Consider the following 13,434-nt stretch of genomic DNA (forward strand, 5'->3'; position numbering starts at 1 on the left):
GTTTAACTGAAATGAAGGCGCGTTTAACCACTGACTTTAAAGGGAGCCTTATTGGACTGTGGATGAGTGCTCAGTTTACATCATGAACAGTCAACCCTGACACATGTTGTTTTAAAAAACTAATCTGATTGTAATAATTGGAACAAAAGGAGCATTAGAAGCCAGTAGTGTTTTGGCAGTTAGCAGAGGGAAGGAACATAGTTTTCTTGTATGCCATGTAACTTAAAAATACTTAATGTTTTTAAACTCTCTGGACCACAGATGCCAAATTCCTCTATTTTGCTGCACCATGAGAAGGGGGTTGGTCTGTCAGAATAACAACGGGATTAGGAATCAGTCAGTCCCAAACCCTAATCTGGATTTAGAAACTGAATTGCTCTGTGTGCTTTGGCAAATCGTTTAGTCTCTCAGGCATTTATCCCTCATCTGTAAAATGGGCATATTAATAATTATCTACTGCATGGGAGGCTGGAAGGATTAGTGCATGTTTGTTCTGTGCTTTGACCATGGCCCGTGCTGTATGAATGCTAAACCTGTAAACTCTTCAGGGCAGGGACTGTAGCTGAGGTGGCTCAAAGCAGTAGAGAGGATTGAGCTACACGTCTCCTATTAATTATTAAATTCACACCTCCCCCACCTGAAAAATCTCAGCCTGTGTATGTTTTCTGTGTGTTTGGATTGCAGTTAAAATGCTTTGGGGAGTTGGGGAAATGAGTAAATGAGAAGAAATAATTAATATGTTGGACCCCAAAGCATCATTTTTATAATGGAGTTGTGAAAGCCCTAAATAAGAGTTAAGAGGACTCTATTGCCGCTGAATAAAAAAAATTCATGATGCAGGTGTTGCTACAGTAAACCTTTAGTAAAAGCAGCTTTCACTTTAAAATTAAGCCATTAGTACCCGTCATGCTCTGCAGCCAAATATATTCACTCATAGCTGTTCTAGTAAATAATCCGGGATCCACATAGCAAATGCCATTGGAGTTATCACTAATTATTGTGTGTATTGGCCAAGGGTTGATTTGGGTAGAGAATTATTTTCTCACCCGCAATGCTGGGCCTTCCAAGTCAAGGCTGTGACAGTTGGCAGCCGGGGGTAATTTGCACTGCTTCACTTGGTTCTGTATCATTTCTCTCTGTGGGCCAAATACTCCAGGCTAGTTTGGGCTTAGCCATTATGTGTGTGTACAGGCGGGTGGGTGGAACAAGCAAGGAGTCCCCTGCCACTGGCGAAAGGACCTGTTGCAATTGCAGCTGATCTCCAAAATGGGCAGAAAGAGCTCAGAGCTGAGCGTGAGCCACACAACCTAGCACTCAATTCTTATTTAGTTTTCATTCATGCAAGCTGCCATTATCTTCACGTTCTTGGGTCAGGACTGAATAAAGTACTTGACCCTGTAAAAACAGAAAACTTCTGTCCCAAGCGCCAAAAATGTACCATGTTCCCCAAGTATGGAAAATAAAAATAAAAAACCAGCCTTTAGTCTTTCATGGTATCATATGACCTCCGGTGTCTGGATATGTATACTGCGGGCAATTACTACACTTGCTAGAATAATATACTGCAGCAACATGTTCAATCATATGGAATGCATTCAGATTGCAGAATTGCCCATTAATTATTTTAGCTATTTGCATTTTAGCAGGTTCTAATGATTAGACATTAGGAAAATTATAGCTACCTCAATCACTTTGATTGGGGGGCGGGGGGAACTCAACATTATGGTGCTAAAATTACATTTCTCATAATCATATGATGATTAATGCTCAGTTAAAGCAGTACAATCAGATACAGTTTGCTCTTTCTTTCTCCCCACTCCCCACAGATTGTGAGCGTTGGAAAGCACGTTAAAGGCTACCATTACATCGTTGCAAACCTGGTAAGATCCTTTTGTATAATTATGTCAATGGTTTACAAGTAAAACACTTAACTGTGCTGTGGAGCTATAACGCTACACACAAAGTTTGCTGTTTGTAACCAATATACAATTTACCATAATAGGTTCTGTGCAATGTACTGAAGAATGTGCATTCTTTGTTTTGACTGCTGCCATTTGAATAACAGAAAGCCCAATTTTGCCATAAGGTACATGCCATTAAAATCAATACAGGATTAAGGGGCTGCCTGGGTATAATTTAGCACAGAGTTTGATCCATATATAATACTACACTATCATTTTTTACTCATTTTTGTGTATTACTAGAATAACAAGGTTCAGCATAACTTCTCCACATCCTTCAGGGTGGCATATGTTTTGCTGTAAGATAAGCTACTTCCAGTAGTATTACTGATTCAGTATTTTCCCTCTAAATCTACATTATACATTTGCGTAAAATGTGTTCAAAGAGGAAAGGAAAAGAGTAAATTAAATATTTAATTATTAAAGCAATCTCTGTGCTTAAACTAAACATCCTCATGCAGAGAATATAGATTCTGGTTCTGAAATACATTTTTGTGTGCTTGTTTTCTTACTCTTTACTCACACTTAAAGAATTTGAGCTGACAAAAGATTCTGTTGTGCTGCACTGTACTTACAGCTTCAGTTAATTTTTTTTCAAGTTTTTTTCAGACCTTCAGCTTTCAAAACAAGATAAGTCAGTCCTCTCCAGGCTCTTGCTAATTAGATTTTTGGCACCCCAAACATATATAATTCTTCAAATTATTTTTCCTATGTAAGGTGGTTGGAGGAGAATTGAATTGATCAGTGGATTGATAATGGGATATGAACTGAAGCTTATTCCCCTCTGGGTTACCTGTGAAAGTGACTGGAAGCTGCAGGTATCTGACGGCTGTTCAGTAGCCTGTGTAAAATGAGTTGATGATCTGACACCTTTCACATGCACTAAAATTCTCTTTAAGAGCTTGATCCAATGCCTTTAAAGAGGGTCTGTCTACTGACTTGAGTTGGCATTGGGTCAGGTCCTCAGAAAACGTTTTCTAAATCTTGCTTTTTAAGTGCAATGTAATAACACTACTGGGGATAAATTAAATTTGCCAAATCAGTGGAAGTTTAAAAAAATGTGAGATGTTTCAGTGATAGTTTGGTTGGGAAAGAAGACTTGCAGGGGTGGTATTTTGTTTTGGTCAGTTAGCTAGTTTGATATTTATGCGTTCCTAAAGTGGAATTATATCTCTAAAAGCACCTTTTACTAAAAGGCTTGGATTTACACTCACTGAACAAATTAACCATAGAAACACATAATTATGGATGTGCCTATAATTTAATTTTTCTTTCTATGTTGACGTTGAGGTTTAATATAAACCTCAAATACAATAGAGGAAATGGTTTTCTAATGGGTACAGTTAAAACTTCATAGTAGGCTTGGTTCTGATGTCACTTACATTGGTTTTACACTGGCAGGCAAACCTACAAACTCTACGTATAAGTTCTGATATCCCCATCACACCATTATAAATGTTGGATAACTCATCCATCTTCAGCTTGAACAATTGGTCTCAGACAGCTTATACTTACAAAATAGAGTCTCCTTCACTCTGCAATATCACCTTGAACCATGGGCATAATTGATTAGGCCTCAATCCAATACCCGTTGAAGTAGTTTGGAGTCTTTCCTTTGTCTTTAATAGAGATTGGATCAGGCCCTTAATATTCTGAAATTGCTTTGCAAACAAGAGGATCTGAATTTGTTTCCTCAACCATTTGTCCATCATTCCCAATAATGCCTTTTCCAACTGTTGATACATACCTATTGCATTCAAACAGTAACCTGGTAATTTAAATTCACCTTTTTTTTTTTATCATTCAAAGTAACATTATGCCCTAAGGCTGAAGTTTCTTCCCAGGTTTTAAGCCTTTACTTGTCTTAGAAATCTATTTACCTATTTTCTCTCTGTCTGTTCATTTATGCTCACTTGCTAACCTAAAACATGTCTGGCCCAGAACAATGTCCTAGGGCAAACAAAATGTTAAATTGATTTTCTAGGGATTCAAAGATATTTCTTTGGAGAGGTTTATGCATGGAGGAGCCAATGTAACAGGATTTCAGTTAGTAGATTTCAGTACTCCTATGGTAACTAAACTCATGCAGCGCTGGAAGAAGCTGGATCAGAGAGAATACCCAGGATCTGACAGCCCTCCAAAGGTACTTGTTAATTTTACATACTACCAAGGATTTTATTCAAACATTTTAACTTATGATTCACATAGCTGAGTTCATGAATAAATAGCTTTATTTCATAATATTGAGCTACAGCACAAGATATGTGACCTCACAAATACTGATGACTAATTAAACTCAGCATTGCAATTATCTAACAGAAATATGAACTGCTACAAATTTTACATCTTCCGTCACTTGTTCCCCAGTTAACCCCCTTAATGACAAAATTAGAAATCAAAATTTTATTTAAAACTGATATCCTAACTCCAACCAATCTTTCATGTTAGCCTTACCATATTATATGTACATTGAATTCATAAATTTCCAGACAGCAAGCTGTCTTCTGAATCTGAGATATAATAATAATTAATATATAATCCCTATGTTGTTGACTATCTGGAAATTATACCCTATGTTAATCCTGGTGTAATGCTTACAAGTAGGCATGATTTTACAGTGCAACTGCATGCCTTTCTGGTTCTTATCTGTCCAGTCCAATACACCTATCAAAATCTGGCCTCTTCTACAGACCTGACATTTTCTTGACAGGCAAACCGCAACTCGGCTGTAAAGATGAGTGCCTCAGAGTTAATTTATTATTAATAGTAATAAATTGTATTATGGTAGTGTCTAGAGGCTTGATAGGGATTGGGACTCCATTGTGCTAGGCACTGTACAAAACACAATAAGAGATAATCCCTGTACCAAAGAGTTTACAACCTAAACAGACAAGATAAAATGTGGGAGAGGAAACAAAGATGTGAATTAACTTACCCAAAGTCACAGAGCAGATCACTCTCCTGAATCTCAGCCCAGTGCCTTATCCACTAGATTACCCTGCCTTTGAGCATCTATGTATTTTTCACCTGTGTCTTCAAATTAACAGCATACGCTATCTTACATGTTTTTTGCCTAAAACTGATACTTTCCACTCTGACTTCTCTAGTCTCCTTTATTTCACTATAGCCTATTTCATGAGAGCAACTAAGCAGAAATTTTGCAAATGGAATGAAAAATGCTAATCCTGATTACTCTGCAATTTAAGTAACCAGGTTCTCCCACTCTTTCCAATGCATTTATTCATGATCCTAAGCCTGCTCAGTGAACTACCAGTTCTTCTCTCACCTTCAGTGAAGATGGCTTGGCAGGTGTTAGTCCCAGATGGATAAAATAAATGACAAAAAGTTTGAGAAAGGGAGATTGTTGTTTTAGTTTGTCTCCTGCTATGGTTCCTCAGAGAGCTATTTGCTGACCTTCTGAAATATAGTTTTAAAGCTGAACTACTGTAATATGATCTCAACTCTGAGAGCATGCATTCCTTGCTTAGATGAAACTTCTGTTGACTTTGATGGGAGTTTTCTCTCAGGGTGCATAGCAGGCTAAAATAGAAATATATCTAAGTCTGAGCTGATTTTCTACAGACTTGCCACACTGAAATGATGCATTTGTCTCCCTGTTTAGTACACATCTGCTCTGACCTATGATGGGGTACTTGTGATGGCTGAAACATTCCGTAACCTTAGAAGGCAGAAAATTGATATTTCACGGAGAGGGAATGCCGGTGATTGTCTTGCTAATCCTGCTGCACCATGGGGCCAGGGGATTGATATGGAGAGAACACTCAAACAGGTAAAGTTATGCTTAATTCTAGTGACCTTAATTCTAGTGACCTAGTAGATCAATTTGCTAGTTCTGTGATATGGAAGGTATAACACTCAGCAAGGTGTGATGGGCATGTAGGGACGTTTTATTTTCAATCACCATCTGAAAGCACCTAGTAATTAGTTTGATTGTCGTCACTGCTGCTGTTTTAGTTTACTGGTTGAGAGAAAGGGTAGAGAGCCTTATATTATCAATGAAGCACAAGAGCTGTGGCCTGACTACAGAGCAAATACTTTACCTGGTATATTGAAAACTACTCTGTTATATTGTAAGAGAGGGAATTTTCTCTATTGAAATGCTTAGTTTGCCAGCTGCTTTGTGCACTGTAGCCTAGGCATGAAAAGTAATATTTGTTTAAAGAAAAAGTTAATTCCAGGTAATACAAATAGAAGGATGTGTAATTAAATTACTGTCAGACAGTTATTTTATTAACCACACTGCATATCAAATTTGTTTGCATCATCCCAAATGCTTGTAAACTACTCCCAATGCAAATCACACAGGTAAAATTATTTAAAGTTTTTGTTTCTTTAAAAAGAATATATCCCAGAGCCATTGTTCATTGATGTCAGAAGTTTGAATTTCTGATGAATATGAATGCCTAGAAAGTTCCAGATTCCTGTCAAGATGATTTAGCCTTTCTCTTCAAGAATGGAGCTTTTTTAAAAAAAATCCTACAGTAGAATTTAAATCATTCCAATTGCAAATGAGCAACTCAACTCAGGAGCAGACACTGAGAAGAAGTGACTTCTGACAGAATTGGCAGCTTTCTGCTTACCATCAAGGGTTTCAGTCTTGGAGAAGGGTCAGATAAGGCTGAAATGGACAAAGAGAGAAGTATCTGATTTAAAATACACATCCTGACTCTTATGAAAAGATAATAAACATTTAATGTACTTCAAATATTCTGTGAAGAAAGTGTCCAGATCTATAATATTCTCTAAAGGCATGACGTCAAGTTTCTATGGTGAAGCTGACATCAGGATCATAAAGTCTGAGTAATAGGTCTATATCGGCTTGATCCTGTTACCGTGGAAGCCAATGGCAACACATCCACTGACTTCATCAGGATAAGGACCAGAAGCTGCGTGCCTATCAGTGCAGTGCCATAGAGACCACACCCAGGGGCAGAGCCTAGGCTGCAGTTCAACCCATGTCCCCACTGCATCTGCTGCATCAGCCTGTGGGCTGAAATTGCACCCAAAGTTCCAGAATCTCACTTGCATGTGGTATCTAGGGCCATGGGAAAAAAGGAATTATGGATCCCGCAGCTTCTCCCCTATAGCCCTCTGGACTAAGAGTGTTGAGACATCTCTGCCCCAGGCCACCCTCCCCTCACACAGAAACACCAGGCTTCTGTAGTACAGAGGGCTTTACTTAGGCCCTCTGCAGGAGGGTGAATTTCACCCTTGCGAGTACTGTACGTCAGTACACACATGCCTTAGTATCAAGATTTGAGCTGGAAAAGACCCAAAGCATCAAGCAAAATATCCTTTTTAGTTTGTTTGTTTGTTTTGGTCCAAAGTATTATATTTACAGTATACTGCAGTGAAAATACGTGGTCCAAAAGCACAAGACGAATGTGTTCCGTGATTCACTTAATAATGCCCAACTACTGTGTGGCAATTGGGTGCAAAAAGCACATGAGGCTGCAATTTCTGTTTTCATTTTTAGGTTCGAATACAAGGGCTGACCGGAAATGTTCAGTTTGACCACTATGGTCGCAGAGTCAACTATACAATGGATGTATTTGAGCTGAAGAACACAGGCCCTCGTAAGGTACGTGCTGGTCAGATCTGAAAGGGTCTGTCTGTCTATTGAAATATTAAATAAATAAAGATATCAAAATAAGGATTTGAGGTGTGGGACTAAAAAGCTCTTGGGTCACATTTTTCCATGTGGTGCAACACCACTGATGTCAACGAAGGTGTAGCCACTAGCACCACAGATGAATCTGGCCTATTATTTTTACAATCTTTTTTAAATAAACACAGTAAGTTACAGCTTATGTGGTATTGAGGTTTGTGGGGTCTTTTGAGAGTGTAAAGTAAATTTTACAGTAGATACCTTTATTCTGTGCAACAATGTAAGAGGAAAATGAACAAAAACAAGTGTGTGTGTATGTGAAGTTGTTCAATCAGTCATAGTCTAATGAAAAACAGCTTGTTGGGGTTTTGTTCGGGTGCCTGGGAAGTGAAGAAGGGTCATTAGTCTGAGTAGTACATGCCCACTGCACCTTATTTGCAGTAAATTATCAACATTTTATGCAGTTATGTTTTTATCTTATGGATGAACATAAACTAGAAATCAGAAATCGTAATTCATATGGGTTTTTTGAGGGTCAGGAGGAAAGGAAGAAAAAAAACATTTTATGAAAGGAAAATTAATTGCACCAGCTAATTGCATTTGCTTTAAATACAACTGACCTTATTTCCATCATTATTTGGTATAAACATTTTAAATGGTCACCATAGACAAGTACACTTTTGTGCATGTCCAGTTTGCATGTGGACAACTCAGGCAAATGCTTGTAGGTATGTGCATACAAATCTTCAAATTGTGTTATTCGCATAAAAGAGAGTGCACCCTTGAAAATATGAGCCTTTATTCTTTGTAATTCCTTTTGCTTTCTTGTAGAAGCTTGCATATGTTTCATGAATATAGCAGAGTTTGAAAGGGGGCAGAAATATGAGCCAAAGGTGTATAGGAGAGTAGCAGCTCTTGAATTAATACTGAGACAAATCAGGAATAAATTAAGTCAAGAGTCCTCCACTGTTAGATACACAGGAGTTTTCAGAACAGACGTGCTCAGCAAATGATACCCTGATGAATTGTCATCCCCAAAAGACAAACAGTTCAACATCATAGCGAGGAGGGGGAAGAGTGATAAACAACAGACCCAGAGCCCAAGCTTTAGTCAAGACAAATTATCTGAAAAGGTATCCAAGTAATAGCTATGACCCAAATCAATGTGTGCAGTTGTAGTTTGCAAGCATGACAAATGACTGAACTCTGATATGGGGAAGGTGGACCTGTTCTGGTCCTTTCATGAATCCCTCTGTCACCTGACAATGAATATGTCTAATCTGGCTGCCACTCCTGGTCTAACTGCCTCTGTTTATGGTTGTCCCTGCATTGTGGACAACAGGCAGTAAGTGCATGTGGCTGCAGCACACAGGAACTCAGGGCTGAAGTTTGAAGTTTACTTCATTAATTTTCTATTATCTTTCAAGTGTTCTCTGCATATTCTACTTGTGGATGGTCTGACTGGTGCAGCCTGTATGGTAGAATTCTAGTTGATAGTAACCATTGGAGCACTCATAAGCCTCCCTTGCTCTTCCCTTCAGTGAACATTAAACATCCCAAGGCACCAGCTGAACAGTTAGAAACTTGCTATCAGATACTTCCAGATCTATGTTGGCTAGTTAGTTTAGGTATCAAGTTAGTAGTTGTCCATAGCAGTCAGGATGTCTGAACTGGAGGCTAAAAAGCCTGGATTTAAGAGATGTCTCATGTCCGGTGGCGTTCCTGGTGTCAGACACACATGACAGATGTCTGGCACATTTAGAAGAGGGGCAGTCTCCTTCAAAATGTGTTTGCTCAACTTTTACTACAAAAGCAAAGAAGGAAAGACAAAACTTCAAGCGATTTTACTACAAGAGGTGCTGTCAGTGAAAACATCTGGAATGGAAAGCACACAGAGACCTGCTTCACTCTGAGCAATTCAATCTAAAGGGACAGAGCCTCCTTGGCACCTGGTACTACAGGATCCAAGAAATGTAAGGATCTGAAGAAAAAGAAATCCATGATGGTGTCAGCCTCTGTTTTTAGAGCCATTTTGATTCAGGAGGACTCCCCGTCAATGCAAAGTATGAATATGCAATCCTCTTTGCCTCTTTGCAAAGAGCAATCTGTGAGGAAAAGATTCATCTAGACAAACTTTTTGAAGAACATTGCTTGGATGCGGGATCTTGAGGTAGAATCAGGAGATGTTCTTCTTCAAATTCGATCACGTTGGATCCAGATGAACTGGTTCTGAAAAGGAGGGCTAAGGAACGGAGGATGATGTACTGAGTACTCGGTGCCAGCACAGTACCACAGCAAATAATTGTGCAGACAATGGTTCATTGTTCAACTCCATCACCAATTCTGTTAGTAACTGGCCAGGTATTACTTCTGAGCAGGTATCAGATGTTGTGTTACAACCAATCCAACTAACTGCTTCTCCAAGACTCATCAGAAGGCTGAAAGAAATCAGGATTTCCCCAATACTCCCACCATCTAGGTTGTCTTCTGGATCTTGAGAGAAGGTTTACTTGCCACCATCCAAACCACAAAGGGATTGAGGTCAGAAAAGAGATACACATCGGAGACTGGATCTGGAGAAAGACTATTATATACAGATTCATATATATCCACCAGATCTGTACGCACAAAGGTATTGTCAGCCAGACCCATCAATGGGTTTTTGACCTGACTGGCAAGTACCACCTTAGTCCACTGGCCATCTCCATCTCCTAATCAAGAAGATCCAATATATGGAAATAGACCTTCACCAATTCAATACCAGGAGAACATTCAGTTGTTGGATCTGAAGGATACATATCTGACAACACACCCAATGCTGGATAAATTACCTGTGGAAGTAAGGGACCCATAGTCTGAGGAGAGGGAATTACTGGAGCTGAGGGAGTCTGAACCAGATTCCAAAGATATGTCTTCTCCAGGTGAAAATGTGGAGGATATTTCATCATTATCATCAGTCAGAGCATGCTGTGGCTTTTCATGAGCTAGTAACATGCATGACAAAGACATTTGATATTCTCTCAGTTTTGCTTGAAGAATTGGCCCATCCTGAGTTTGACATTTTGGGGGCTGCTGCTAGACGACGAATTACACTTCCTTTAAACTGTGGTTGACTTCAACAAAATCAATTTGGAATACTCCCTCATCTGCTCAGCCTTTATCAAAAAATGCAGCTAAATTATAATAATTTACACAGGAAGGCCTGGCTATGTTTCATACCCATCCATCTCCTAATTTGATTTAAAGATCGAAAGATGCTCCTATCCATTCTTTTCTGTCTTATAAGGAGTGGAAGAGACTGGATGTTTTGGAAGAAATATATTTTCTTCAGCTACACTAGCCATGTGCATATCTAATTATGAAGCTTTCATGGCTAAGTAGCAATATCATCTCTGGTGAAAAATGTCTTTGTTCCTCAATTCCCTACTGGAGGAACACAAAAGATTAAGTACTCCTTTTCTTTTTGCGAATACAGACTAACACGGCTGTTACTCTGAAACAAAAGATTAGCAAGTGCTATTTTGACTGAGGGATGAAATGTTGCTGAACAATTTTAAGTGTGGATTTTGACTCTTCAGTGAGGGCAATAGCTTCAACTATCCCATTAAGAAGATGTTCATGATTAAGATCAGTGGGACTTCCTCATGAGACAAAGATGAGGATTGACGATCTTCCTTTTGAAGAAGGTCTGTTTAGTATACAGACTGATGAGATACTGGAGAAAATGAAAAATGTGAGGTCCACAGCCAGATTTTTAGGTTTCTTTAACACAGCAAAGAGACCATATTCAACTCCTCAATATAGATACCACAGATATTACCTACCTTCTTCTTTGTTATTGCTTCCTTACAATTATCAAAAGAAGACCTATCATTATCAGCCCCAGTGGCATCCCTCTCCTCCACAGCCCCGCCCCACTGTCAGCAACCACAAAGATAGAGGCCACTTAAACTTTGAAATAATAGAGAGAAGACTTCCACTTCATCATCTTTGGCAATCCCTGCAAGATTTGACATGAGGACACAGGGCTTTGACTTCATTTGAAATCAGTCCAATTGGACTTTGTTTATCCACAGTTTGGGAACCATTTGTCTCATTTTTATCAATAATTGGGGTTGATAACATCAGATAGGTGGATCCTAAAAGTTGTTGCATGCAATTACATGATTCGGTTAAAAAACACTTCCATCCTACAGCCTTCCCATTTCCTTCCAGGGCAAGTATTGAGTTCACCGTGAATAGTTAGAAAAAGAGTTTCATTCTCTATTGGCAGCACAGACAACAGTGATCATACCACAAAATCAGATAGAGAGGGGTTTTATTCTCATTATTTTCTCATCTCAAAAAAACATGGGGGCCTTCACTCTCTTTTAGATTTAAGAATATTAAACATGTATATACAGAAATTTTGTTTCCACATGTTATCTCAAGCTTCTATATACCCTTTTCTTTCCCTTCAGGGTTGGTTTTCAGCTTAGATTTGAAAGATGAATATTTCAAAAATACCATGGCACTGGAAATATCTGTGTTTCATGGTAGGAGATGACCATTTTCAGTACCAAGTTCTCCCTTCAGGTTATCTACAGCAGCCAGGGTGTTTGTAAAATGCCTGTCTGTAGTGTCAGCACACCAAAGAAGGAATGGGATGTTTGTGTACCTGTACCAAGATGACTGGTCAATAAAAACATCATCCTACTGCATGTAAAACAATATGTTCCCTTTTTTGCCATCTCAGATTACAAATAAAGTTCATTCTAGTCCCAACTCAGCAAATTCTTCCCAACTCAGCAAATTCTATTTATGGGAGCCATTCTAGATTCAACTGTGGCAACAGCTTTTCTCCTAGAGGAGAGAATTATAAAAAATAAAAATCTCTCCCTCTCAAGTTACAATGTCCATCAATTCTCTTTTTCTCTGGTTGTTGGGTCTTTTGGTGTCAACCTGTGCAGTTACACCATGTGCTCATCTTTAGATGAGAGATCTTCAACACTGTTTAGCGATAAATTACAAATCAGGTTTAGGCAACATGCATCACAAAGTGATCATTACACAGCAGGTGTTAGCATCACTTGTGTGGTGGATAAACACTCAAAATGTAATGAAGGGCACACCTTTCAGTTCCCCTCTGCCTTCAGTAATACTCATCTCCGATGTATTTACACTGGGATGGGGACATCTATACTGGCATCTGGACAACAAATTGTTAATCACAGCTCACTTATCAACGAAAGAAAAGACCAGAAGGTCCTACCTATCACTATATTAGAGCTGAGGACAATCAGGTTAGCTCTAAAGTAGTTTCTACTTCAGGTACAACATATTAGTTCAGAAGATAACAGGCAATATGAGGGCGCTATATTATCTGCACAAACAAGGGGGCACTTATTCCCAGCAACTATGCATGGAGGCAGAGAGCCTTTGGAAATGGTGTATAGAACACAACGCTGATCAAATAACAATACATATAGTGGGGGGACAAAAAACTCTTGCAGATCATCTGAGCAGGTCAACATATTAGATGCATGAATGGTCCTTGAAGGACAAAGGGTAACACATCTCTTCAGTTCATGGGGGAATCTGCTAATAGATCTTTTTGCATCCAGCAGCAACAGCAAGTGTCAAAGTTTTTGTTTGAGATCAAGTAGAGACAGTGAGTCAATATCAGATGCATTTACCTCCATTCCCTCATTCAGAGAGGGATAAACACAAGGCCAGGATGATTTTAACAGGAGCAGCATGGCCCAGACAGCAATGGCATCTGCACTTAATTCACCTGTCAAGAACTTGTAATGGAGCCTCTGCCACTGCTATCAGACTTGTTGTTTCAATAACCTGGGATGGTTT

General features: G+C 39.0%; 1 protein-coding gene across 9 annotated transcripts in view; it reads left to right on the plus strand.

Annotated features, from left to right (window-relative positions):
• The window catches only part of GRIA4 (glutamate ionotropic receptor AMPA type subunit 4), a 294,730-nt gene that overhangs the window by 207,473 nt on the left and 73,823 nt on the right, over nucleotides 1-13,434 (plus strand). For all 9 annotated transcript variants that reach the window (XM_077805819.1, XM_077805810.1, XM_077805858.1 and 6 more), the window contains exons 5-8: nucleotides 1,827-1,880; nucleotides 3,946-4,104; nucleotides 5,584-5,751; nucleotides 7,459-7,563. In XM_077805819.1, the coding sequence (XP_077661945.1) occupies nucleotides 1,827-1,880; nucleotides 3,946-4,104; nucleotides 5,584-5,751; nucleotides 7,459-7,563 (486 nt within the window). The remainder of the gene's footprint in view (nucleotides 1-1,826; nucleotides 1,881-3,945; nucleotides 4,105-5,583; nucleotides 5,752-7,458; nucleotides 7,564-13,434) is intronic.

The sequence above is a fragment of the Eretmochelys imbricata genome, chromosome 1, assembly GCF_965152235.1.
Source record: "Eretmochelys imbricata isolate rEreImb1 chromosome 1, rEreImb1.hap1, whole genome shotgun sequence".
Lineage (NCBI taxonomy): Eukaryota > Metazoa > Chordata > Testudines > Cheloniidae > Eretmochelys > Eretmochelys imbricata.